This window comes from Eptesicus fuscus, chromosome 21 (assembly GCF_027574615.1).
Source record: "Eptesicus fuscus isolate TK198812 chromosome 21, DD_ASM_mEF_20220401, whole genome shotgun sequence".
Classification (NCBI taxonomy): domain Eukaryota; kingdom Metazoa; phylum Chordata; class Mammalia; order Chiroptera; family Vespertilionidae; genus Eptesicus; species Eptesicus fuscus.
This window is the reverse complement of record NC_072493.1, coordinates 10,028,210-10,054,395: the sequence shown is the minus strand read 5'-3', so window position 1 is coordinate 10,054,395 and position 26,186 is coordinate 10,028,210. Positions and strand designations below refer to the sequence as shown.

General features: G+C 54.4%; 1 protein-coding gene across 1 annotated transcript in view; it reads left to right on the top strand.

Annotated features, from left to right (window-relative positions):
• Window positions 1–26,186, top strand: part of ZFHX3 (zinc finger homeobox 3) — a 160,833-nt gene that overhangs the window by 43,146 nt on the left and 91,501 nt on the right. Inside the window, exon 3 of the mRNA XM_054710419.1 lies at window positions 20,602–20,833. Coding sequence (XP_054566394.1) covers window positions 20,602–20,833 — 232 coding nt within the window. The remainder of the gene's footprint in view (window positions 1–20,601; window positions 20,834–26,186) is intronic.

Here is a 26,186-nt window from a genome sequence, read left to right as displayed (position 1 = left end):
GCACTTCTGTTTTCCTCTTAAAGGTGGAAGAAAATGGGGTAGAATTGAATGCCGAATACTTGGAGAAGACAGTGTGGGGTGGGCTCCAGGAAGTGGCATTCATTGTTTCCTGCTCACTTCCTTTTTTTTCTATGGCAAAGGATAATGATGAAAGATCCAAGAGGGGATTAAATAACATGGTGACTTGGGGAAAGTTCTTATCCAAACTTTCCTGGTTCCTTTCTTGTTTTTTTAGAAACATCTCATTTCCTTGTGTGTGGATTTTTTTGTTGTTTTCAAAATATCAACCATGTAATGACCATTGGGATTGTTAAACAGGCACACATTCAGATATTTGCAGGTGGTTGTCATGGGCCAACGTCGCCCCCTTTGTCTGGGCTGTTGGTCCCTTTCGGTCTTGGCATTCCCCTGCCCCACAGCCAGAGGCCTGCTCTGGCCCTGACCTCTGCTTCATTGCTGTCTCTGGCAGTGGGAACTCTCAGAATGGTAGGAAAAGTGAATGTTATTGAGGGGGGACACAATTCCAGGCTGGTCTCTGGGACAGCTGGGAGCTGGGATATCAGTAAACATCCTGAATCTTCCAAAATCCATGGACAGGATGCTGACTGGTATCCTGGTCAAAGGAGGTCTCTACCTGTTGATAGAGAGGTCCTTTGACCAGCTCAGGTGGTCTCTTTTCCTTGCCTCACTGTAAGATAAGCAAGGCCTGTCTTTGGTTGGGTGGGAGTCGTTGGGCCTGCAGTGTTGACCACAAACAAATGCCGCAGTGGGCCCGCTCCTCCCAGAGAAGCCTCCGTCCCGTGTGTCTCACGGCAGCCTGCTCCAAGTCACTCTTCTTTCTGAAGTGTGTTTTGCTGCTCCACGTGACTGTCTGGAACTTTTGGAGTCGTATTCAAGACTCAGGATAAGAGAAAGCTCCCCAGACAGCGTGGTCTCTCGAGCCAGACAGCCTGAGTTTGAATCCCGCCCCTGACACCTGTTAACTCTGTTGCCTTGAGCAGGTGACGTCCCCTCTTTGTGCGCGTTTCCCCGTATGTAATTTTGAGTCGATTGTTGTAACGTTGGGGCCTCGCCTTCCTCAGGCTGCTGTGAGGGCTGAATGAGTTATAAGCAAGCGTGCAGGACCCTGCTGTAACAAAGAGAACACCTCTCCGACTTCCCATATAGACATGTTCTTTAAAAAAATTTTTTTAATTGATTTCAGAAAGGAAGAGAGAGAGAGAGAGAGAGAGAGAGAGAGAGAGACAAACATCAATGATGAGAGAGAGTCATTGATCGGCTGCCTCACACCCCGCACTGGGGACCAAGCCTGCAACCCGGGCATGACCAGGACCCGAACCGTGACCTCCTGGCTCATAGGTCGACGCTAAACCACTGAGCCCTGCCAGCCGGGCCCCCATGTAGACATTTTCATTAGATACTTCTGTTTGCAAAAAGAGAAGCTTATCTCTTTTACAAGGTATTTTATTTAACAACATAATAAGCAGAAAGTGGAGCTTTATCCCCTACCCCTTGCCTGTGGGCTGAACTTAATGACTCACCCCTGATGAACAAAGTGTGGACAGGGCAGAGTGAACGCGCCAGTGCGGATGGAGCCTGGCGGCACCACCTTCCGGAAGTGACCCCGATAATGTGACCACTGAAAGCCATGTCCACGTCATGTACCCCTGATATGACACGGTGGGAGGGGGACTTCCCGAGACTCCTTAACCTCAGTCTAGTTGTGAGAAAACATCAGGTAAACTCAGATTGAGGGATACTCTACAGATAACTGACCTGCAGCCTTCCTACGTGTCAAGGTCACGCAGGATGAGAAAACTCAGAGGAACTGTCCCCCGTTAGGGGACGGAAGGACTCAGTGCTCCTGGGATCCTGGGACAGAAGAAGGATGTGAGTGGAAAAAGGGATGCAATCGGAGCAAAGTCTGTTCGTTAGGAATAGCCCTGGGCCAGTGCCACTTTCTTGGTTTGACAAATGTCCCAGACGTTAAGACATAGGATGGTAACATTAGGAGGAGCTGAGTGAAGGGCAGATGGAGACTCCGGACACATGTGTCAAACCAACCCAACAAAACATCCCCGCAGCACGTGCTTGTTCAAAATAAAAGTTTCGTCTCTAGGAGATTATGAAGTAAAAAGTGGAGGCCCGCCGGCCTCCTGTTCTCTGTGATCGCGGCTCCCCGTGGCCGCAGCCTTTCACACGCGGTGTTCCTTCCCGCCCCTTTTCTAAATGCACGTGAACATTCTCCTTCAGAACCTTTAAAAGGTGTTTTTTGTTTTGTTTTGTTTTTTTGTTTTTGTCTTTTACTCCCATTCTGATTATAGGCCTTAGACACTGCAAATCTTTTCACTTCAGCACAACTGTTTTCCAGACCAATTCCTTTCCGGTCGTACTTCGGCTCTTCCGTGAGACTTCTTTAAAGTGGTGTTTGTTTAGCCGGTGCTTAATTTTATTTTCCACTCGTACTTCTAACCCATCCAGGTCCCGTTTATATTGCCTCTGCCCTTGCCAGTCTCTCTAAAGCCTCCCAAATTAGCATCATCTGAGAATTTAATTAACTTGCTGTTTACCAAGCCTCTCCTTTCAGGATAATTAATGAGGATGTGAAGTGACACGGGGCTGACACCGCTCCCAGCGGCACCTGAGCAGGCACCTACCCGCCTGGCCTGCGGGCTCGCGGCTCCCCTTCGGGCCGCGCCCCAGGCGGCGTGGCCACACTAAGCGCAGGTACCTGTGGCACAGGTTTGCATAAAATCGGGCTCTTCCGCCTCACCTCTTATCCACTCCTTTTCTGCTTTGTTAATTAAAAAGCCTCATCTCACTTAGGCTGGAATGCTTATTTTCTGTTACTCCCTAGACAGAGTCTCCATTCCCGGCCTGAAATGAAAGGCGCCGAGAGTCCCTGCGTTTCCGCACAGGTGGCAGCATAGCATCTCCTGCATTTTCGTCCCCCCCTGCGCCTCCTCTCCCCCCCCCCCTCCCCCCGTGCCCTCCCAGCATTCCACTACATCCAGGAGCCCAGAGGTGGTCATTGACCGAGGGTTTGGCGCCGTCCACTGAACTTCCTGCGATGAGGGGAAGGTTCTGCACCTGCCTGGCCAGCGTGGCCGCTCCCGGCCACGGGGGCTCCTGGTCCCCCGGGGCGTGGCTGTGTGACTGAGAAACTGAACTTTTATGAAAATGGGTTTAAATAGTCACACGGGGCACAGGGGTGTCAGGCCGACAGGACTGTTAGCCGTCCTCTGTCTGTTGGGGGTTACCTGGGGCAGGTCCGAAACCTCCAGCAGCGCCCCTGCCTGCGCTCCCGGCCGCAAAGGTACCCCGAGGGCCCGGCACATCCGGCAAGCTGTAACCGGGAAGTGAGTTTTCCGAAGGAAAGAGATGTTACTTTCTAAATCCAGATGTAAATGACTTGGATTATCCGTGTCACTGAGCGCTGCATTCATGCAGATAATTGAGAATTGACAGTGTCCTTTTCCCTCAATTACGTCCTGATGGTTCCCGTGTGTTACAGTGGGAGAAACAGGACGCTGTTTTTAAATAGCTGTGTTAATGTGCTCATTAATTTTACCTTTTCCTACCAATTAACAAATACTAACTCCTGGGGCAGAATTGAGTTGGCCTCCCCTATGAAGCCACATCCGTCCAGAGCTCTCCTTTATCGCCCGAGCCCGGGGGCTCAGCGCTTCTCTCCTGTCCATGGTGTGCCGTTCAAGTGGAGGTGCTGTGTTTTTTGTGTTTTTTTTTTTGGGGGGGGTCGTGTCTTACTGGGTTACTCACAGTGCAGCCCAGTGTGGCCTGAGGAATCCTGACTCAGCACGAGAAGATCTGGGCTCCCACTCACAGGCCACGTCCTCTCCCACATGACACAGCCCAGGGGTGACAAACCCGAGTGCCTACAGGCTGTGGGGTGTCCGACATGGTGCTGGTGCGAGGTTGGGGGGCACCTGCCCCATCTTCTCTGCATACATTTTGACATGAGGGAATGTGCAGCCAGGACAGCCAATTAGCCTCCTTAAAAAGAAAAGAAAAAAAAGTTAGAAAATCTCGGTTGCATGAAAAATGCACAGATTTTAGTGTTAATAATTAAGAATTTTTAAAACTCCAAGAGTTATACAGCCCCTATGCACAGGCTGGCCCGTTGCTGCCGGTTAACACTCTCCTCTGTCCACGAGATTCCAGTCCTCCGGGACCTGTCCATTCTGCCCAGTGTCCACAGGGCTAGCTCCACGCCGACGGTTCCGGAGGGAATGTTTAAATATCCTACTTTCTGAAAACACACATCCTGACCTTTCGCTGTCGGGTGTCAAGACCATTGCCAGCGTGCTCCCGCTAAGCGGCGCTGGTGTGCGGGCAGGTGCGCAGGGTGATGGCCACCTAGCTCTTCGCCCTTCGTTTTACTCCCTCGCTGCTTAGACCTGGGTTCCTTTCAGCCACGAGAGGGGACGGAAGAAGCCTACCTTTCCTTGTTGGAAGTCCCACTATCAGGTTCGGTAAAACTTGGACCAGTTACAGGGATGGTTTACTTCTGAGTAAACGTGTAACCTTAATGCTCCCTCAGGCGGTGTTCCTCCCTGTGGGATGGAGGACACAGAACCCAAGTTCCTCTGTCAAAGGTGAGAAATCTGAATGCTTCCTCAACCCCAGACAGTGGGTGTTATTCTACACGTTGCGTAACGTAGCGCTCTGCAAAGACAGTGCTTCTGCGCCTTCCGCATTCCTCAGACGGTGCCACGAGGTCCTGCATCCGGGTTTTATCCCTGACGCGGGAAGAAGGGGGACTTGCCACTGGCAGTTGTGTCATCTCAGGAGTCCTGTTGGCTCTGGAGATGCAGCTGGCACCAGCGGGACTCACACCCCGAGGCAAGCCAGTCCTTCCACACATTTCCCCGGCAAAGCCCGGTGATTTCATTAGCAAAGGACGTGATCAGGTGATCAAGTCATTACTTCGTCTGTGTTCACCGAGGACCCCCATGAAGTCAGATGGTGGCGAAGACTTTCTGAGTCTTCAAGTGCCCCTTCCCTCTGATTCTCAGCACCTGACAACTTTTTTTTTTTTTTTTTTTTTTGCTTGACCGTTTATGAAGTGTGTTGACACTGACTGACCCGCCGGAGCCTCCCCTGGTTGTGTGCTGGTGTTATTCCATTTTATAATCGAGTCTCCTCTGCAGGCTCCTGACTCCACACATGTGTCCTCGCTGGGGACCGACCTCACTGCTGTGTGTCCGGTAGGAGAGCCCGGGGTTCCTGCCTTCAGGGCCCTTCCGGCCTCCTTGGGAACTAGTCCACATGCGTGAAGCGGATAACCAGCGCTCAGGGCATCGATGGGGAAAGAGGTGCTGAGAGATTGGGCTCTGGGCTCTGAGTGCAGAGCAGAACTAGAGTGGAGATGGGGCACTCAGAGGAGGAGCAGAATCTGGCTGACCTGGACTGGAAGTAGATAAGGGAGGACATGGCACAAGCCACCCCCCCCACACCACACACACACACCCACTGAGGTGCCCAGAGTCAGAACGCAAGGTTGAGACAAGGTTGGGGCAGGAGAAGTCGTGGGTGCTAAGTGGCCTAGTGGACAACCGTCCTCTGGTGCAGACAGTGATGGAAGTGATGGTTAGTTAGAAGATTAATCATCCCTCATTGGTTGGATGAGGAAGCAAGAAGCAGGACAGACAGGTGGGAATGAATGAGTCTAAAGCTGGAAGGAAGACCTATAAAAATACTGTTACCTCAAGAGGGGACTAGTATGTCATTGGTGTCTCCAGCCTTATGTTGTTATAGAATAATCTGGAAAGGTCATGGAAAGTTTTAAGATGTAAAGCCTTTAAAACACCTGTTAAAAATGTATCTAGAGTCTGTATTCCTACAGAGCAGGGTCCTGGACTTGAGATTCCAGAAAAGATTTTAAGAAGACGTCACCTGCCAATCGGTGTGGTGGTGAGCGATGGGCTGCATCCAGGACTGTAGCCGCAGGCCGGCATGTGTCCACGCACCAGTGACATCTTAACGCTGACACCACAGTTCCTGTGAGCATCCCAGTGCCCTGGGCTGGCAGGACCTTTCCCCAGACGCCTCTCAACCCGCCCTTTTGCTCAAAGACACCTTCCCAGTGGGCGTTTTAGGGGCAGTTTTCCAGAACGCAGATTTCCCTGAAAAGGTGCCGCCTGGTCCTCGGCACCGTGGGGAACCCCCAGCAGGTGTCCTGCTGCGGATACTTCCCGTCCCGCCGCGGCCCGGGCCTGCCCGAGCAGAGGGGACTTGTTGGATGCAAGGAGAGGATGCCTTGGTCGATGTGAACTAGCTGATGAGAAACCTCCCAGGAATTTACCACTTAAAAATAGGTTTTAGAAAAATGTCTCCCTGACTGGCCTTGCAGCCACATTCCACGGGGAGTCCCTGGGGAGGGGCTGGCCCTCCAGGCGGAGCGCTGGAGTTTGGGCATAAACCGGAAAGGGCGATACCGCTCAGCATCTATCTTCTGAGCCCATTCGGGGAATGGTCCCTTCCTCGCAGATGTCAGAATTTGAAATTTGACGAAAGGGAGAGAGATAACCAGTTCCGTAGACAGCGGCGGTTCTCAGCAACATCGGTCTTATAGGCCGACAGGAAGTGTGGGAAGAAAATACAGTGTGTGCGTGTGTGTGTCTGTGCGTGTGTGTGTGTGTGTGTCTGTGTGTGTGTGTGTGTGTAAAAGTCCTCATCCTGACTGAGACGCCTGGGGAGAGTCCAGCTGCTGGCCCCGCGTTCCGTGAGCGCTGTGCAGCCACCGCCTTCCCCTGTGTGAGCATCACACCATTCCATCGACTCGGTAGACATTTTACGTTTAGAACTGAAATATGGCCTAATGGTTGTTACCTGTAAAGAGGGGTGTAGTTCTGACAGCATGAGCTACTCGCCCCGAGAGGCACCTGTGGCGTTGATTTTTCTGTCCCCCGTCTTTTGTGATCTTCTATATGATCTAGGCCAGGGATGGGGAACCTTTTTCCTGCCAAGGGCCTTTTGGATATTTATAACACCATTCTCAAGCCACATAAAAAGATTAGCTTAGAAATCAGCCTGCTCTATTTGGCCAAACATTTACTCAACTCACCCCAGTGCCTTGGCAGGGCCAGACCAAATGATTTCAAGGGCCTTATATGGCCCGTGGGCTGGCCGTTCCCCACCCTGTTCTAGATGTTCTCAGTGTACCTGAGTCTTGCAGTTTAAAGTTGTCAGTTTAATAGTAAAAGAGCTGTTGTAAAAGAGCATAGCGACATTAAACCTGCGTAAATACATCTAGGCCAGTGATGGCGAACCTATGACACGCGTGTCAGCACTGACACGCGTAGCCATTTCTGATGACACGCGGCCGCATGCCAAGGATGAAACATTTGCTGCTCCTGAGGATGAAACATTTGCAACTAGAGTCTTGGAGTTAGTTTTTTCCTCAAAGTGACACACTACCCGAGTTATGCTCAGTTTTTTGGCGAAGTTTGACACACCAAGCTCAAAAGGTTGCCCATCACTGCTCTAGGCTGTGGTAGAAATGGGAGGGCAGGATGACAGTGACTGGCTAAGCTCCCCTCTGCCTGGGGGGATATTTTGGCGGATTCAGAAGGGAAGGGATAAGTACTTTGGGGACCCAGACACTAAAAAACTTAAGTCACTAAGTACAGTCGTTTATAGTAATTATATCCTGCCATAAAATTTTATTTAAACAAGCATACATATTAGCAAACATATTTATTTTCTCAGTCCCAAATTCCTATCTCAGTTCAAGGCATGCTGAGCCCCATGTGGGAGTCACATGCAGCATGTGCTCAGAAGAATGGCTTGCAGGGGGCACAGGGGATCCCCTGGTGCCATGGACCCCCGAGGCGAGGAGCCAGAGCCCTGGCTCAGGTGTGATGGGGGAAGACCTCAGGTGGAGGTGCCATTGCTCTGCCCTGAGATTGTGCAGCAAGCATGTCAGCAGGTGGGGAGGGTGCCCGGGAGGGTTTCCAAGCAGGACGGACGGACACCTAGACCACGAGGAGGTTGGTGGGTAAAGCAGGCACTGCCAGGAGCCTGACCTTATGTGGCCTGTGGACTGGATTGGAGGGTTGGAACCCCAGTGAGAGGAAAGGAATTTAGACCAGACGGGTCTGGAACAGCAAGTTAAAGACCACGAGTAACCATGGAGCATCACAGGGTTTTTCTCGTTTACTCAGACTTTGGGCCAGTGATGCTGAGGTACCTGTTACTGACCAGGAGCTGTGCTGAGCAGGAGGGAGAGGCAGCTCGGCGCCCGCCTGTGAGATGCCGTTCCCGGCGTGGCTTGTGACTCAGTGGGAAGTGCAGTAAGGAAGCAGCGGGCAGGCTCTGGGCCCAGAGGAGCGAATTTGGGGGAAGGAGTGGCCGGAGGGCTGGCCTTGTGCACAAAGGAGGAATCTGATCCCTCCAGCTGTGTATGTATCTTCTGCTCATCCTGGAACCTCTAGAAAAGACCCAGCTCTACTCGCATTACTTCATTCACAACATGAGACTGTTGATGTTTAAAAGTCAGTCAGCCGTGTGACCCACCCCCGGAGCTTTAACAGCCAGTGAGGTGCCGTTTCCACACGGCCTCCTCCCTCTGGCTCACTGTTCCCAGAGGCCTCCCGTGCTGGAGCAGGTGGTCGGTAGGCTTTGATCCAAACCTCAGTCACCTATCGAGGTTTCTAGATATTTCTCGGGCACTGAACTGTCTCTGACCCAGAAAGGACCAGCTTGCCAGCTCACCGCCTAAGACAGTGGCCGTCACATGCGCCTGCACCAGAATTGCTGGTGAACTTGTGAAAACCCCAGCGTTCCTGTAGGGCCGGGTGGGGTCTGATGGGTCCCCAGGAGTGCTGGTGCCATCGGCCCTTTGAGAACCCCCGCTCCGAGCCACGCATCCCCGGGAACAGGAACTGCTCTGCTGGTGGGGCGTTCCTCTGGTGTAGCCCTTTCTCTAAGACTTCCCCAGTGGGCGCTCTTGCCAACTGCACAGCAGGAGCAGCTGTGAAGATGCACAGCGACCTCTGAGCGAGGGGAGCGGGCCCTCCAGAGGCCCGTGCAGCCAGCCCTGGGCGGCTCTTGTGAGCATTCACACTCGGGCAGTGCCCTGCGACTTGCAAAGGTGCGGGGCCGTGTGGGGTGGGATTCCGGACCCTCACTCTCCGTCTCCTTGTCTGGGAGGGAGCCATCTTCTCAAGGCCACGGCTGATCTCAGAAACAACCCCGCCCCTGGGGAGCGGCCGTTTTGTACTCATGCCTGCTGGGTCCTTGGCCCCCAGCGAGGCTGTGGACGTCTAGATTGAGCCTGGTCTCCATCCTCTCCTGCTGGCTAGTGCCGGGACCCTTCGGGTCCTCCCCTTGTGATCTGGGAACGGTGTTGAGATGAGGGTGCTCATATTAAGTGACAACCCTAGGGAGGCCAGCAGATGCCCAGAGACCCTCAGCCCAACCATGCTCCCTCCAGTCTTGGAGTGCCTGCCCGCTGGAATGATTAATTGATGTCCTCCGCTCTGCCGGACAATTAAGGGAAGCAGGAGAAGGAGGGGACAGTCTTCGGTGAGACCTAAATTGGCACCACATTGTTTTCTGTTAATCTATTTTGTTTTCTGTCCGTCTGTCCCTAGGGACGGGTGCCTGGCTGCTTGCTGAAGCATGCATAACTAATGTCCTCATTACGGGCTGATCTGTTTATCAGGGCCCTGCGAGGAGGCCGGCCTGCCAAACCCAGGCGCGAGCGGGGGGCTGCGCCCTCCCTCTGGGCCGGAGCCCCACCTCATTAAGCTGGTCCGGGCTATTGATTGGGAGCCTGTGTTTGGAAGAGTCTTACTTACTCCATGCATTACCCTGACAGATTGATCAGATCTGATTGAGAACCTCTTAAAGGAACGAACAGCTGTAATGGGAAAGTTGGACTCTGTCATCTGTTAGGATGATTCTGGGAGCAAGAAGAACACGGCTGACATCTTGGAGCAATTGTATTTACAATTAACATGGCTGAAAACGATTGCCTCTATTGATCCCCCCTTCCTGCAATTACAGCCCCATTGTTTACATTCCAGCACTTCAGTTATAAAAAGGAAATTCAATAATTATTGCATTATTTAAAGTTAAAGTGCCACAGAGTTTGCTGGCTACGCTTGCTGGTTGATTTAACGTTCAGTAAAATCCATGCTGAGCTCTCCATCTTGAGGCCGAACAATATCAGCTTTTAATGAGACTTAAAAAGGGGGGGGAAAGAGAGCAAAACCCAGAGCCCAGGGTGTTTGTCTGGGTCATTTGTGGGGGAACCCGAAAGCAGGGCAGAGAAACTAGCCGTGTCATCCTTCCCCAAACCGCACGCCCTGTCGCCACGTGGCTGTCCACCTCCTGGCCTGGACTCAGGCTCAGCTGTATGTCTTCCAGGAGGCATTTTTCTCTGTTCGCTCTCCTGGTCCCTGGTCCCAGTCCCACAGGCATCGCTCTTTCCTTCAACTTTCAACAAAACCCGGGGAATGTAAGGAGAAGCGGTCCAGTGTGATAGCGGCCAGGACACTTGCAGTCAGAGGCAATTGTTCCAGGGAATTTTCCTCTCCTGCCTCGTCACTTCCCCCTTTCCTCTTTGAAGGGAAAAGTGAAATCAAAATTAAGCCCCTCTTCTCAGGAAGAAGTCGGCGTGTGTGTGCTCGCTGCTCCCCGTCTCTCAGACGGCAGGTGACGAGGGCATTGGTCAGCAGACCGTGGGAGCGCAAGGAAAGCCTCCGGGTTTGAGCACCACAGTCATGCTCTCAGCAGCCGCAGCCGGAACGTTCAGGAGCGTGGGAGGAATTGTAAAGACCGTTTTATTTTTCTCGTATTTGGTTTACATTCTGCCACGGGCCCAGGTCCAGCAAGACATCTGGACAGGTGCGCTCCGCAGGATGCGAGCTCGCGAGGAGAAAGGGGTGCCTCATGCCCCAGCACCGAGAGTCGCGCCTTCAGCCACAGCCCGGGAATTCTCGACCGCAGGTGCGAGGGGGCGGGGAAGGTGGATAGAGCCGGCCCCGACTTTTACGATGTATCTGGTGCAGGCCGGTAGCAGGCAGCTGCTTCCGTGCAACTTTTGCATTCAGCAGGTGAATGTGTGTGCGCAGGCGTCCCGTGATTTCTCTAGTGCAGTTTGGGATGGAGTCTGAAATACTCGGTGGGAGAAGGTGGGCGCAGAGATTGTAGGCCCTGAAAGAGTCCTTCTTATCGGGGACTATCTCCGTGTGTTCTGAGTCGGATCTCTGTTCCGTGGAGTTGCTGTCCCAGCCAGAGCAGAGTTTCTCAGAGTGTGGTCCCCACCACAGCGTTAGTGTCACCTGGGAGGGTGTGAGGAATGCATGTTGCAGGGCCCATCGCCAGCCCTACAGGTGTCGGGCCCAGCCCAAGGGAGGCAGAAACCTGTGGCAGAGCAAACCCGCCAGGTGCCCTGATGCCAACCCGAGTCAGAGCCGCCGGCTGGAACGCCGTCTGCATCACTGGCCAAGCCTGTGGCGCCGCACCTGCCGAGCAGAGGTGAGCAGGCAAGACCTGGGCTCACGGCAGAAAGACGCTGCCTGCGCCAGTCAGTCTTCCGAAGGACTTCACACGTTTTCTCGTGTGGTGTTAAAACTGCCTCTGAGGAGGACGGGCAGGTACCAGCATCTCCGTCTGACAGATGAAGTCACGCCCTGTTTTGACCACCAGGCATGTATTTTCTCTGCGGGGCTGACTGTCATGGGATTAGAGATACAAATAAGCGAGATTTGGGGGGTCAGGTGTCCGCCACCCACCTCAGCTGAGCTTCCTTTCCTTCCCGGTCCTCACCCAGGACGCTGGCAGACAGGACAAAGAACAGGGGCCTAGATTTTTCATTGTGTGGCACCCTGATGGGCAAAGAGTAAGCGGATACGGTTTTGTGGGAAGGATCCAGACTCTGCTTGCACCAGCGGTGGGACCTTAGGCAAGTGACTTAAAATAAAATTGAAGCAGGAAGAAGCCGGCCCCGTGGCTGCTCAGTATCCTTCCCATGTCACAGTTTCTGTAGATCACAGTTCCTGTCAACCAGGAGCGCCTCTTGGGGCTGGGGGGTGGGAGAACGGTTATAACGGAAGGAAGTGGGTGAGTTCAGTAGATGTTCCTTCCCATCCCTCATCCCAGAGCTTAACTGATTTGGGCGATAATGATAGTAATAATCCCCGTATTCATTACCAAGACTCAGTGCACCCCGCACCGGAGTAAGCACTTGATGAGAATGACCTCGTTGACTCTTCCCAGTGGTGCCGTGAGGAGGCTCTGCTGTTGCCCGGGATTGCAGATGAGGAAACCAAGGCCCGGCAGTAATAACTTGTCGGGGTGGCACAGGGAGTGAGCGCCAGAGGGGAGGGCTTCCGCCGGCTCTCTGAATCCCGGGTGCGCGAGGACGAGCTAGAGTAGCATGTGTGCGTGGCCTTTATTTCTCTGCGGGTCTTAAACCTGGGGGAGCTGGAGCGTGCGGGGGAAGGAGTGTGTCGTGTCTCCGAGAGTGAAGAGAGGAACGTCCTAGCGAAGGGGAGCTCTCAGGTCGTTTCTGGAGGCCAGTCAGGCTGATGCTAGCCTGCGGGACCACTGGGGTGTCTTATGCGCCCACACCCCTCCCTCGGCCTCCGAGCCCCATATCTAGATGCTTCATTTGCCATCATGGAACTCAACTGTGGTTTTGCCTGTGACCCCAGGCTCTGACGGGCCTCCCTTAGGGAGGACGCCGGCTGCCCCTGGAGTTTTCCTGCCGAGGCAGCGGAAATCTGCCAAGTGAAGGGATCAGCATTCCGCAGGGTCCGCATTCAGAGTGTTCAGACGTGCCCCGTGGGTACTTACAGATTTATGCCGTTACTTCTCCTTCTAGAACTTACTCCCCTTCCCTCAAGGGAGCATCAGATTGAGACTCTGGAATCAGGAAATGTCATCCACAGGAGGGAAGAGGTCAGGGCGGGGCCGTCTTGACTTCAGCCCCGGAGCGCGGAGACTGAGAGCTAGCATCATGCCCTGATCCGGGACAAGGAGCCTGGCCTAGAAACCGGAAAATAGGTCAGAAAGTGGACTGATCTGAGGAACGTTTTTATTTCCTTTCGCTTTCTCTGTAAGTCGTGGTGGGGGCTGACTTCTTTTGGCATCGGCAGGGCTCCTGCAGGGAAGTAGGACTAAATTAGCATGTGCCAAGGATGAGGGCATGTGTGGGTGAAAGCCAGCATTAAACAGAAAATACACATATATATTTAGGCTGACCTTCCGGAAGCCTTCCTAAGAAATGTGCCTTTAAATTTAGAACTGGAACACCACCTCTGATTAAAAAATTAAAATGGACTGTAACCCAGCCGCTGATTACAAAAGTCACCGCCCCATGCCTGGTTGAGTTACACCTGAAACAATCCCTTTTTTGTGCATTCAAGGTGAACAGCTGGATCTGGGGAGTCCTGTGTTCCCAGACACCGCTGCGGTCAGTGCAGCACAGCTGGGCAGCTGTGGCCTTGGCCTCAAGCCCCAAGTCCCAGTCCTGTCTCTTCCACGCTCCCTGAGGCCTTGGGGGAGTCACGTGACCTCTCGGAGCTTTGGGTTCCTCCAAGGACAGGCGCTGGCAGCCGCTCACCTTGTGGGGCTGTCATGACAAGATGAGGTGTGAGAAGTGGGTGCTGTGCATGGAAACACTGTCCACTAAACACTCACGCACTCCCCGCGGTCGTAGGATGTGGGGAATCAGCCAACTTGCTCTGGACCCGCGTCTTCCCGTCCCTCCTCCCTGGACGTGGCAGTGGGGTTTTCACAGTCCTTGGCCTGAGGGGCGGAGCTGAGCCCTTGGCACGCTGGGGGTGGCGGTTTAGCCTCCGGAGACATCCCGATCTAGGACCTTCCTTTTATGGATTGCGAGGCCCTTCCACCTGCCCTGGCCTGGGTTCCAGTCAGAGCCCATCAGGTACCTCCCGGGAGCCTTGCTGGATGCCCATGGGCGGGAGGGGGCGTTTCTCTGCTCTGAGAGAGATGGCTGGCATCCCCGGGGTAGCCCATTGGCTCGGAGAGATGCCTCGGAGCAGCGTTACCCCATCAAAGAGCTTCCTCCTTCCATCTGCTCTTGGAATAGACGTGCACTGTGTGCCCCGAAAAGTGTGGGAGGCGTGGGTGTGCGGCGTTCCTGTGACCAGGTGCTGTTCCCCAAGAAGTTCCCTTTGTCAGGCCGGTGCGTGTCAGGATGCACGCTGTCCATTTCTGCTTTCAAAGGAGGCTTTAACAGACGCCGATCGATACTTTACATTCCATGCATGAAGAGCCAGATGTTAGAAGTTTCCTATTGGGGAGGAGGAGAGAGCCGGCCCCTCCAGATTTATAGAAATCAATGTCCTCTGACAGAAGTTGGTTAGTTTTCCTGGGAAACAAGTAGCAGGAACACATTTTTTTGATTTTCACGATGAATTATTTTTCTAACAAGAGCCCTCTTCTCGTCTCTCTGACTTTCAGGCCCTGGCCGGGGTGAACGAGGGTAACATATTAATGGGGTGTCGAGTCCCACAAAGTAACATGGCTGCCTTTTTTTCTTTCCTTCCTTTTTCAATTATTCATTTGCTTTTTGTTCCCGACCTTACATGCCAGGCTAATTCTTGGAGGGGCCTGTCACTACGGAAAGGGCGTTTCCCTTCCGAGTTCTCGGCTGCAGACCCCGAGGGAAGGTGCCATCTGTGTCCAGGTCAGGAGCACAGGGTGTCACCTTCAGCTAAAGCACGACGGGACCAGCATTTTCAAAGATAAGGAGCCCAGCAGGGTCCGAAAGGGGTGCAGGAACGGCCCCGGTCACTGCCGGCGCGGGGCGCCCACCTCCTGTGTGTCACACTCCTCGTGCTGCCAGGAGGATAGGATAGGCTGCTCCCGGCAGGACGGCGGCACCTCGGAGAAGCGGAGGTTCCTGGGCGCTCTCCTGCTTCCGTTTCTGGGCCAAACGGGGGGCTTGCTTCTTATTGGCCTGGAGCTTTCCGAACGTAGAGCCCGCTGCCCCGTGCAGATGTTTCTTGCAGTTCACAGCACCCAGCGCTCGGCAGGCACTTTCTAAACCAGCCCGTGAGCGGGGGGTGGGGGTCACAGAGACCTCAGGCGACGGGCGGTGATGGGGGGGGGGGGGCTGTGTGCGTTCGGGTGCGCCTCGCTGCCACTCCTGTACCCGGGTGGATCTTACTGCCTCCATTGACTAGTTGGCCCTGCTTCCTGATTGCTTTGTGGGCAGATGCTAACTTAAAAAAAAAATGATTGAGTTTTTAGGGTGACATTAGTGAATAAAATTATATAGGCTACAGGTGTATAATCCTATAATACATCATCGGTATATTGTACTGCGTGTTCACCACCCCAAGTCACGTCTCCTCCTTCGCCATTGATCCCCCTTTATCTCTTCTGCCTTCCTCCTTCCACCTCCCCTCTGGTCATCACCACACTGTTGTGAGTGCCTGTGAATTTTTTTATTCCTGTGCTTCATCCCTTCGCCCTTTTCACCCAGCCCCCCAAGTCCCCTCCCCCTCCCCTGACAGCTCTGTATCTGTGAGTCTGTTTCTACATTACTTGCTAGTTTATTTTGTCCATTAGATTCCACATACAAGTGAAATCACACGTACCTGTCTTCTCTGACTGGCTTATTCCACTTACACAATACTGTCCAGGTCCATCCATGTGGCTGCAAAGGGAAGGTTTCCTTCTTTTCTTAGGGCCAAGTAGTATTTCATTGCCCCCTTTTGAGTGAGTCAGTGATTTTCCCTGGTCCAGCATGTGGTATATTCTCACACTAGAGGCCCAGCGCACGAAATTTGTGCACTTAGGGGGGTCCCTCAGCCCGGCCTATGCCCTCTTGCAGTCTGGGAGCCCTCGGGGGAAGTCCAACTAATGTGGGGAGCAGGCCTAAGCCGTCAGTCGGACATCCTTAGCGCTGCCGTGGAAGCAGGAGAGGTTCCTGCCACCGCCACTGTGCTCACCAGCCATGAGCCCAGCTCACCAGCCATGAGCCCAGCTCACCAGCCATGAGCCCAGCTTCTGGCTGAGCGGCACTCTGCCTGTGGGAGCACACTGACCACCAGGGGGCAGCTCCTGCGTTGAGCATCTTCCCCCTGGTGGTCAGTCGCGTCATAGCAACTGGTTGTTCCGCTGTTTGGTCAATTTGCATATTAGCCTTTTATTATATAGGATTGGCATTCCAGCCAAAGAATTGCCCCCCTCATGTTCCTTAGAATGTCCTCCCAAGTCCCCGCTGCCACTGTTTTCATCATCTGCAGGTTCAGCACCTGAGGTGGGACAATTCTGTGTGTGTGTGTGTGTGTGTGTGTGTGTGTGTGGTGTCTAATGTGCTGTAGACGCTTAGAATCAACCAAAAACCAGACCCTGCCCAGTGGGTTCAGCAGCCATTTTCTTTGGGTCTAAAGCAGCACCCACACCTTACAGCCCACGAACCACAGTTGGTGTTGTCCTTTGTGTTGTGTGTTTTTTTTTAAACTATACACCCGACCTGACAGAGGTGAGCAGAGAGGAATCTTGAACACGGAGTAAAAGAAATGGAGAAAGCTCAACAAAACCTGGGTCTCCCGCCCGGGATGGAGCGGCTCTGTGATGGGGGGCAAGAGGACTGGGGGTGGAGGGTTCGCGTGGGAGAAGCACCCCCATCCTAGTGAGGAGAGCAGGAACTCCAAAAGCAGGCAGTGCCTTCATGGATGCTCCACTGGGGTTTGGGCCGTGGTGGATTCTTCATATATTACAGTGACTTTAATTAAATACATTGTGATCCCAACTGAGGGTATTCTAATTAGCTGGGTCGGGAACAAATTATTCTCCCTCCTTCTCCAAATGAAAACATCTACTCGCTTCTGCAGGGAGAGCATGTCCTTGGCTGACTAGCTTGCCCAGTGGAGTCCTCCTGGGCCTCTCCAGCCCCACCCCCTCCTGCTGCTTCTCATTAAGCTGCTTCCAAAGGTGGAATTCTGGGGACGGGGGCCAGTGCTGCTCGGGAGGGAGAGGGCATCTGGCCAACAGGGTCAGGGCGTTGACCCCCTCATGGCCTGGGAAATGACCAGATGGTGTGGAGGAGGTCACAGAGGTCAGGACCCTGCTGCGAGCGTTGGGTCCCTGTTTGCACCAGGAGGGACAGCCTTTGAAATACCGAGTGAGAACTTACAGAATGTGGTGAGAACAGGGTCTGTCACATGCAGGTCAGCAGCAGGAGACTCGGGTGGTGAGTGCAGGTTGGGTTGGGATGTCACCTTTAAAAGCAGGTGTTTCCTGGCAGCTGAGCAATAGTTTGTTCTGTGTGTGTGTGTGTGTGTGTGTGTGCGTGTGTGTGTGTGTGTGTGTGTGTCTTGGAGAATGAACTTGAAGTGCAAACACAAGCTTGGAATTTTGAACGAGGCTTTTGTGCGAGTCTCTGAGAGAGGACCCTAAAGGCTCCCTAGACCAGGATCCGTGGGAGCGGCCATGGCGTCTGCCCTCCTTCCTTCTCTTCTTCCCCATTGCGGGGGGTGCCCGTTTGCCTTCCCAAGTGGCTCTCGGTGGCAGAACAGAGAGTCCGGGGCCGCACAGAGAGTGCCGATTGCCACCATGAGCTGGAGCGCAGACTGGCTCTGGAGCATCCTCCTCGTGCCAGTTGCTGTGAAAGCAGAGCCCGCAGTATGTTTATGTCATTAGGATTTACAGCGCTGTCCCCCGGGAGCCCACGAGCATCCGGGCAAAAGACACTCGATATCTTGACTTCTGCCCAGTTCCTTTTGGCCGTGGTATCCTTCCTTCTGGCTCTGAGGTCAGAAACCCCAGCCATTTCTGAAAGAACCCCCGCATCCATGTTAAAGCGTGATGTCTATGAATCAGTGCCTTACGGGAGGAAGTCCTGTTTTGTGGGAAGGTGCTGGGACCTGGGGGTCAGGCGTACTGTTCTTGCTCGGATTGCGGACTTTTGGTCTCACCACAGTCCCTCCATGGAACTTGGTGCTTTGGGTTCCGTGGCTATTTCTCCAGTTGTCTCTCATTCAGGCAGTTTTTGTTGAGGCTTTAATAAGGGTAATTCTTGGTGACCAGGACCGCAGTCCCTGGCGCCTGCTCCTCCGTCCCACGCTCATCTTTGTCCTTATATCCGTCCACCAGGCCCTCTCCTGGGAGAAGGGCTGTAGCCTTGGGAACACAGTGCTTCGGTTCGGCTCATCCCCCTAAAGTTCTCGGCAAGGAGCCTCGCCTCAGAGGAGGCAAATTGAAGATAAACCAAGAAAAGATAAAACAGCTCACATTTAATGTTTTTATTTCTTTTCCTTTTTATTGATTTCAGAGGGGAAAGGAGAGGGAGAGAGAAACATCAATGATGAGAGAGAATCATTGATTGGCTGCCCCCTGCACGCCCCACACTGGGGATCGAGCCTGCTCCTCGGGCATGTGCCCTGACCAGGAATCAAATTGTTACCTCCTGGTTCACAGGACGAAACTCCATCCCTGAGCCACGCCGGCCTGGCAGAACAACTCACAAAATCTATTTCAAGAAAAGTAGCTTTTTATTTTAAGTTGTTGCAGTTTCTTGAACAAGTTAACATTGAACTCACTCCTTCTTTGAACTCCTTCTCGTTGGGACATGGCACTTGAGTAGCTGTTACTGGTGGAGACGTTAGCAAGTTCCAAGGCTCTGCACTCAGCTGTGTGAACTCACCCACTTTGTGGGGAAGGGATTTTCTCTGTCGGTACCTGGAGAGCCCTTCACGCTCCTACCTGAGGACTAGTTGCGCCCGTGTACGTGATCGAGGGCCTTGCCCTCTCCCCCTCGCCCCCCGACACACAGTGAGTTTTCTACAACACGTACTTGGCGTATTCATAGTGCCTCTCCCAGTAAGGTGCAGACGTGCTCCTGGAGCGTTCACACTGTCTGGTGAGCGTTGGACGTGCGCCTGTGCGCAGGTGAGCCTCAGAGCCGCGCCATTGGGTAGGAAGTGCTGGTGGGGCCCTGGGTATTGTCAGTGTTGGGCCCCGGGCCGGGCATTCCAACTGCTCTGCTTTCTCGGGGTCTTATTGTCACCCGGACCAGACACGGTTGTCAGGGTGTGTGCATCGAACGGGACCGGCGCGGGGCAGGCGGGGGAGCAGCGAGGTGACTTCCGAGGCACCTGCTGTGTGCTCTGTGCAGCGACTCGGACCGGCTCCCGGGACTGGGGATGGGGCTGTGGGCGAGGAGGGAGAGAGGGACAGGTGGTGACATGAACACATTAGACGCGTCCATCATCTGAACTTCCTCCTCCACGAGGATGCCGAGAGTCAGGGTGTGGTTCTCTCCTTTCCACAGACCGGCTGGCTAGCGTGGGTCAGTCACTCAGGCTTTTCGGAGTTGTTCCCCCTGCTCTAGGTGTACCCAGCAGGGAAGCGCCCGGCTCCCTCCCACGGTCATTGGGAGGGAAGGGGGTGGCCTTTCTGTGCGCCCAGAGCAGCATGTCCGTTCCCTCACTGCTCCCAGAAAGGGCCCATTGCTTTTTCATTCTCAAGGAGGCATGGAAATGTTGTGAATGTCGTCCTTGGAAAATCTTTGTCCCCTCTGAGGCATGGACGTCCGGGTCTGCTGTTCTGCACCCGCGACTTTAACCCTGCGTGAGCCGCCTCCCGCCAGCTCGTGGGCTCCCGGGCCCTGGAATCAGTGCTGTGCCCCCAGACACCACACAGAGCGCAGTGTGACCGTCCGTGCCGAAGCCGGGTGACCTTGAGATGTTGGCAGGGAACTAGTGGGGAGAAATTTACGTTTCTGTCTTTTTTTTTTTTTTAGTTCTCCCAATAGACTGTAGTTCCTAATACAAACACTCACGCCTTCTTCCTCGGCTTGTGTTACTGACCTCGGTGGGGAGCTGTACAGGCCCGGTGACCTCATGGGCTGTCCTTAGACTAACGCTCGCTGCAGAGGGCCAGGCAGCTCTGTCTTAGGCCTGCAGGACCTCCCGTCTCTGTTGGAACCATGCAGCTGTGGTGTTTTCAGAGCAGCCCTGGACGATTCGTGTCACGTACGTGGCTGTGTTCCCTTAAAACTTTATTTACAAAAGTGGTCAGCAGGTGGGATTGGCCTGCGGGCTGCGGTTTGCTGACCTGATCTCCATAAGGAAGGGGGCCTTTCGTTACTGGGCCAGGAACACGATAAGCTGAGAAAGGTCCAACCCATTCGCATTCGCAGCCCGTGAAGAGCCACAGGGGAGGGGACGCTGCGGGACACAGGAATGCGAGCAGCTTGCTGCTTCTCTTCGGGGAACTGCTGGAGAAGGCGCCGTGGGGCGGAGGGGAGAGGGGGGCGCACAGAACAAACCCTCTAAGCCTCTCAGTCTAAGGAATCATATCGGGCTGCAGCCAGGATGGCGATGGGCTCAGGGCGGCGCTGGGCTCGGGGCGGCGCTGGGCTCGGGGCGATGGGCTCAGGGCGATGGGCTCAGGGTGATGGGCTCAGGGCGATGGGCTCAGGGTGATGGGCTCAGGAGGGCGGCGGGCTCGGGGCGGCGGCGGGCTCGGGGCGGCAGGCTCAGGGCAGTGGTGGGCTCGGGGCGGCAGGCTCAGGGCAGCGGTGGGCTCGGGGCAGTGATGGGCTCTGAGTGGCTAACCCCAGGCGTGTCTGTCTTCTTCGCCCCGCAGCACCTGCAGCAGCACGAGAGCAGCGTGGAGGGCGAGAGCTGCTACTACCACTGCGTCCTGTGCAGCTACTCCACCAAGGCCAAGCTGAACCTCATCCAGCACGTGCGCTCCATGAAGCACCAGCGCAGCGAGAGCCTGCGCAAGCTGCAGCGGCTGCAGAAGGGCCTTCCCGAGGAGGACGAGGACCTGGGGCAGATCTTCACCATCCGCAGGTGCCCGTCCGCCGACCCAGGTGAGTGGTCTCGCCGGCCCGGAGGCCCGGGTGGGCCAGATGCCGACCTGCGTGCGGCCTCCGTCGGGTCGGTGGGTGCAGCAGGCCCGCGCCTCGCATCCACGGCTGACCGCATAGGCGGCCATTGTATTCTGGAAGGAACATGCATGGATTGTTGCTTTTTTAAACAAGGAACTTAGGAGCACTTTGATTCTGGTATCACCAGCCACTGCCCGGGGAGCCGGCCAGCAGCTCTTCTGGCCCCACCGCACACTGTGGGTGCAGCGTATTGCTTCACGTTGTGCATCGCGCAAGTGCCAAGCTATGTCTTGTTCGATATTAGGACAGTCAGTGGCCTCACGTCTGGTCTGGGAGGAATAGCTTCAGGTAGGATCCAAACAAAGCCTGGTTATAAACGTTATTATTATATTTGAAAGCGACCCCGGTGGCCCCGTGACTCAGTGCTGCCTGTTACTTCCCGGAGCCGAGCCTTCCACCTCCCGTCCTGTCAGCTCGCCCACAGTCACCTTCCCTGCACCCCCGGCCTCCCCTTGTGACACCCCCCTGCGACCGCGCTCGCTGGAATCACCCCTCTGCTGTGTTTTCAGACTTCCCATCCCTTTCTCTCAACTGGGAAGCACAGGACAGTCGCTTGCCTCTTGAGAAACAGTAAAGCAAAGGCCCTCCCGTAGCCCTGCGCCCCGCGCTCTGCCTCCCTCCGGGAGAAGCTGGACCCTGGAAGGCCTGTCCTCACGGGTCCTCTCCAGCTGCGGCTCATGCCGCCTTGGTCTGTGTCCTCCTGTCATCAGACCGCCCTGGAGAGGGCCCCCTGGGCCTTGGGTTTACCCACCCCCCCCCCCCCCCGAGGGGCTCCCTGCTGGCCCGACTCTCCCCTTTCTGTGGTCTTTGAAATTGTTGCCCGGCCCCGTCTCGAAGCTCCCTCCCTGCTCTGGGCGCTCAGGTGTGTTCCTTCCTCATCCTCCGGCCCCTCCGGCTGCCCACGCGCTGGCATCCCCGGGTTGGGCCCGGCCCTGGCTCCCAGCCTCTGGAAGCTTGGCTCTCCTGGCCTTGCCAAGGGCCCTTTAAGCAGCTCCGGGTTCTCACTGGTGCCGCCTCGCAGGCTGAGCTCACGATGTCCTGTCCACACTTTTCTCCCAATGACTCGCTGCTGATCGACCTGGTCCAGAGGGGGACTCAGGGCCACCCTTCTCCCTCCACCACCTGCAGCTCCCTCCCCGCCACGGAGCCATCGGGGCTGAGTGGTTTTAATCTTAACGTTATCAAATTGCACACTTGTAGAGCTTCTAAAGGCAAAAATTACGCAGCCCTTATGAAAAATGGCGTGACCCTCCCTCATCCCGTTCCTCTGAGCAATGGCTTTCAGGTTTTAGCTGGATTTGTGTTACTTGTTTCCATATTGATTGACATGCTTCTATTACTATTTTTGATTTTTTTTCCAAGTTTAAGGAATCTCTTGGCTTTCTACACTGGAAAATGGCGATTTCACTAGCATGGCATTCTATAAATCCACTCACTTGTACCCACTCACACACTCCCCATCTGCAAACACACACACACACACACACACACACACACACACACACCATGCTCCGCACACACTCACACACGCGCACTCTGCAGTACCCTTCCCTGCTCGCCCCCCCCCAGCGTTCCCCCTCCCCCCACTCCCCAGCCCCCTACACGCTCAGTCCTCTCCTCCCTCTGTCTTCCAGTGTGATTAAATAATAATTTGGGGTTTTATTAATATTCAGTGTTTTCATTATTCTAACTCTATAAATATTAATCACAGCTGAGCCGTGTAGAGTTTTATAATTTCATTTACCTACTTGTACAACTTTTTGTTTTCCCTGGTTTTCTAGGTACCTATGATTAATTCATGGCTCAGCCTCCCAGAATGACAGTTCCCCATCTCTGGAGGCCCTGCTGTTAGCAGTTGTGCTGGGGGCCGCGTTTCCTCCTGGGGCACCCCTCCAGAGCCCCCAGACCCCTGCCCACCTGCTCTTGTCCCCGACACCCCGCTCTGACTGCACCCCCTTCTCCACATAAGGGGGCTGATTTCCCGTGTGGCAGGCGGCACCCCCTCTGAGGGTGTCCCCCACCCTCACTGGAGTGGCTCCGGTTTCCTGTCACAGCGGCAGGCCAGTGGCCCTGAGTCGGTGTGAGTCGTGTCAGGAAGGTGCTGTCGGGCACCAGGATAGTCTTGTCGTTGCCACGTTCCTGCAAGACTGTCTGCTCCCACGTGTCTTTCAAATTCCTGCTCTGGTTAAAGTCCCGCCGCCTTAACCCATGGGGTCTACTTCGCTTCCTGTCTGACCCCATCGCTCTGTGTGTGGGGGGGTGCTCTCCGGAGCAAGGGACGGGGCCCGGGACCCAAGGACAGTCTGTGCCCAAAGACTGAGACCATTGTGCCATCTGGCTGTGGGGTCCCCAGTCCCCACTGGGGCATCTGGCCTCTGGCTGCCCCTGCCGCTCCCCATTATTCCACTGCCCAGTCACTTCCTAGGAGTCTCCTTCCTCCACCTCTTTATTTCAGGGCTGGGGTTTTTCTTTTTAATGTTGTGTGTTTTTTTGCCAGCTCTGCCTACGTCATTGTTTTAATCTTCTGTTAAAAGCTGGTCCCTCCCCCCTCAATTCTTTCTTTCACTGGGCTCAGAATTCCCTTTTTATTAATGAGGTGCCCAAACTAAATAGTGTACAGCTGCCATTTCAGCCGGGGTCTGTGGGCGGAACAAACAGTTCCCTGTTTCATAACGTAGCACTTCTCTTTGTGCGGAGCCTGGAGTGGCCTTCCTGCACCGTCGCCTCTGGGTTCCTCTCGTGTAACGCGCGTGAGGGTTCCTTTCCCCCCGACGTGTATGAGCAACTGTGGTCTGGGTGACAGACTTCCTCTCTGGATTTCAAAATCCTTTTGTACTGTCTTCGGCCCGCAGTCATGTTTTTGGTCTCTACCCACCTCCCTCCCCACCCTGCACCCCTCTTACCCCCACCCCCACCCCACCCCACCCCGGCTAAGTTCATCCTCCTTACCAATGACAAAGAGGCAAATGATTAGGTGATGTTCCTGTTGACATTAACAGTAACTCGGTGCTGTTTTGGAAACTTGGTTAAGAAAACTCACCTTAAAATATCTCCTCTCCACCTCTCCTCCCAAGGGATTGGCTCTTCAAAACTTCTTGAAAAAATGTCTTCCGTGCCCTGGCCGGTGTGGCTCCGTTGGCTGAGCGTCATCCAGTGCCCTGAAGGTTTGCTGATTGGATTCCTGGTCGGGGCACCTGCCCGCCCAGGTTGCAGGCTCATTCCCCAGGGGCGCGCAGGAGGCAGCCGATCAGTGTTTTGCTCTCATGTCGATGTTTCTCTCTCTCCCTTCCTCTCTCTCAAAATCAAAATCTTCAAAAGAATGTCTTGAAGAAAAAGGATGTTGTGACATGGCATTAAGTGGACGGTCATCAACTTCAGATTTTACCCACAGACTTCATAAAACATCCCATTTTCTCCTCTCCAACAGAAAAATGAGGACCGTAATCTTCAGCCAGAAGAGCCGCTCCTGTAGCGTGAGGGAGTCGGGAGCACCTTGCGAGCCCTGCCTGCTCTGACTCTAAGCTGCGCGCGTGTTCAAGGTTGCGCTGTCTGGCGTGTTCGATTCTGGTGTCCCGATGCTAAGTTAATGAGCGCGTTCTTTCTCCTTCCTCCCTGTTGTCCACATTCCCGAAAGCTTTACCCAGAAGCCATCGGAAAGAACTTCCTTTCCTTTTCCGAGCTCAGGACCTTACGCCCGGGCTCCTGTCGCCTTCCTCGGGCGCTGGGGCTTCCCTTGCTGAGGCTCGTGGCGCGAACTCTCGGATAGGTCCTTCCCTGGGATGACAACAATGTCGCCCTCTCACATTTTACTTGTTAACATCAGCCAACATGTTTTCCAGTCAGGCAAGCTCACCATCTAGCCCGTCAGTCGCCATGAACATGTAAATGTGCAGGAGGAGGAATTGCGACGATCCTCTTCGGCCTTCACAGCTGGTCGTGGCCAGGACTTACACCTGCCGCCGGCCGCATCGCCCCAGGCAGGCAGCATCTCGGCCTGCCCTGCACCGCAGGGCCACGTCTTGGCTGCCAGCGGTGTGCTCGGGACTAGGCCTTCCTCCCCTGCGTGCTCCTGCCTGTGGGCAAGCTTCACCCTCACCTCAGTGGGCAGGCCGGCCCTCCACTGCCTTGTCTTCACCTCGTGTGACGGTGGTTGTGGTTATGCTTCACACACACACACACACACACACAGCATGGGCCTTCTCATTTCAGACACGGCTGGGAAGGACACATCTCAGAGAACAGAGAGGAGCCTAACCAGATGAGACTTCCCCCCCCCTCCCCCCGTTATTATTACTTTTTTGCATCCCGATCTTCAGATCATTGGCTTGCATGTTATTTTCTAAGACCAAGTGGTCCCTTGACTGTGTTGGGAGTTGGTCTTTCCACGCCGTCCGCACGCCCAGGGGAGGTAGAGGAAGCCTGTCCTGGGCCGCCACCCTGGCCAGTAGGCCTGTGACGGGGCAGCTGCTGTTGACCTCCCCGGGCACCAGAAGCTCTGGGAGGTGGGTCGTGGGGAGGATCAGCTCCCCGTGTGCTTGTTAAAGAGGCGTTTCTGGTGGGGGAGGGGGTGGGGGGGGGGAGGGGGAGTGTAGGTAATTTCATTCTATCAGTGCCCGGGCACAAGAGGCCCTTGGTCTTTCGGTCCTCAGCCTTCCTTCTCGCCGCCGCCTCCTGTTTTCTCGCTCACCCTTGCCTTCACGGCTCTTTCCTTCATGTAGACATAAATTTCAAAACTTTGCCCAGATGTAACTAGCGATTCTTGACTGAGCGCCTACTGTGTACAGGACTCTTGAGTTCTAGGCGTGGATACAGTGGTTAAGGCACCAGCTCAGGCATTCGCGGCAAATGGAGGGTGACTCGGTTTACCGAAGGCACGCTCATTCAGAGAGCCGGAGACTCTTGCTTGGCGCAGAAGACGGAATTCCCCTTATGACCCAGCTTTGGTGCTCGAGGTGGTGAATTCCCGGGGCCAGGGAGGCTTGCCAGGTGACGAGGTGGTTTTGGTGACAACTTGTACTGAAACAGTCACCAGCTTTGCTCGATGGATCATTTTTTGAACCAACTTTCAGGGAGTTCTGTTTAGCTTGGAAGGCTTAAGAGGATAAGACCATGTACTGTTTTTAACTTTCTCGTTTGATTGTGTTTTTATTTTTCCAAATTGGCCTAAGGCTGCCTTCTAAACAGGAACTACATTACTTTTTTTTTTTTGTAAATAGCTAAGTTATAAGCAATTTCAGTGTGATTTTTCTCATAGCAATAAAATATGTGTGGCCAG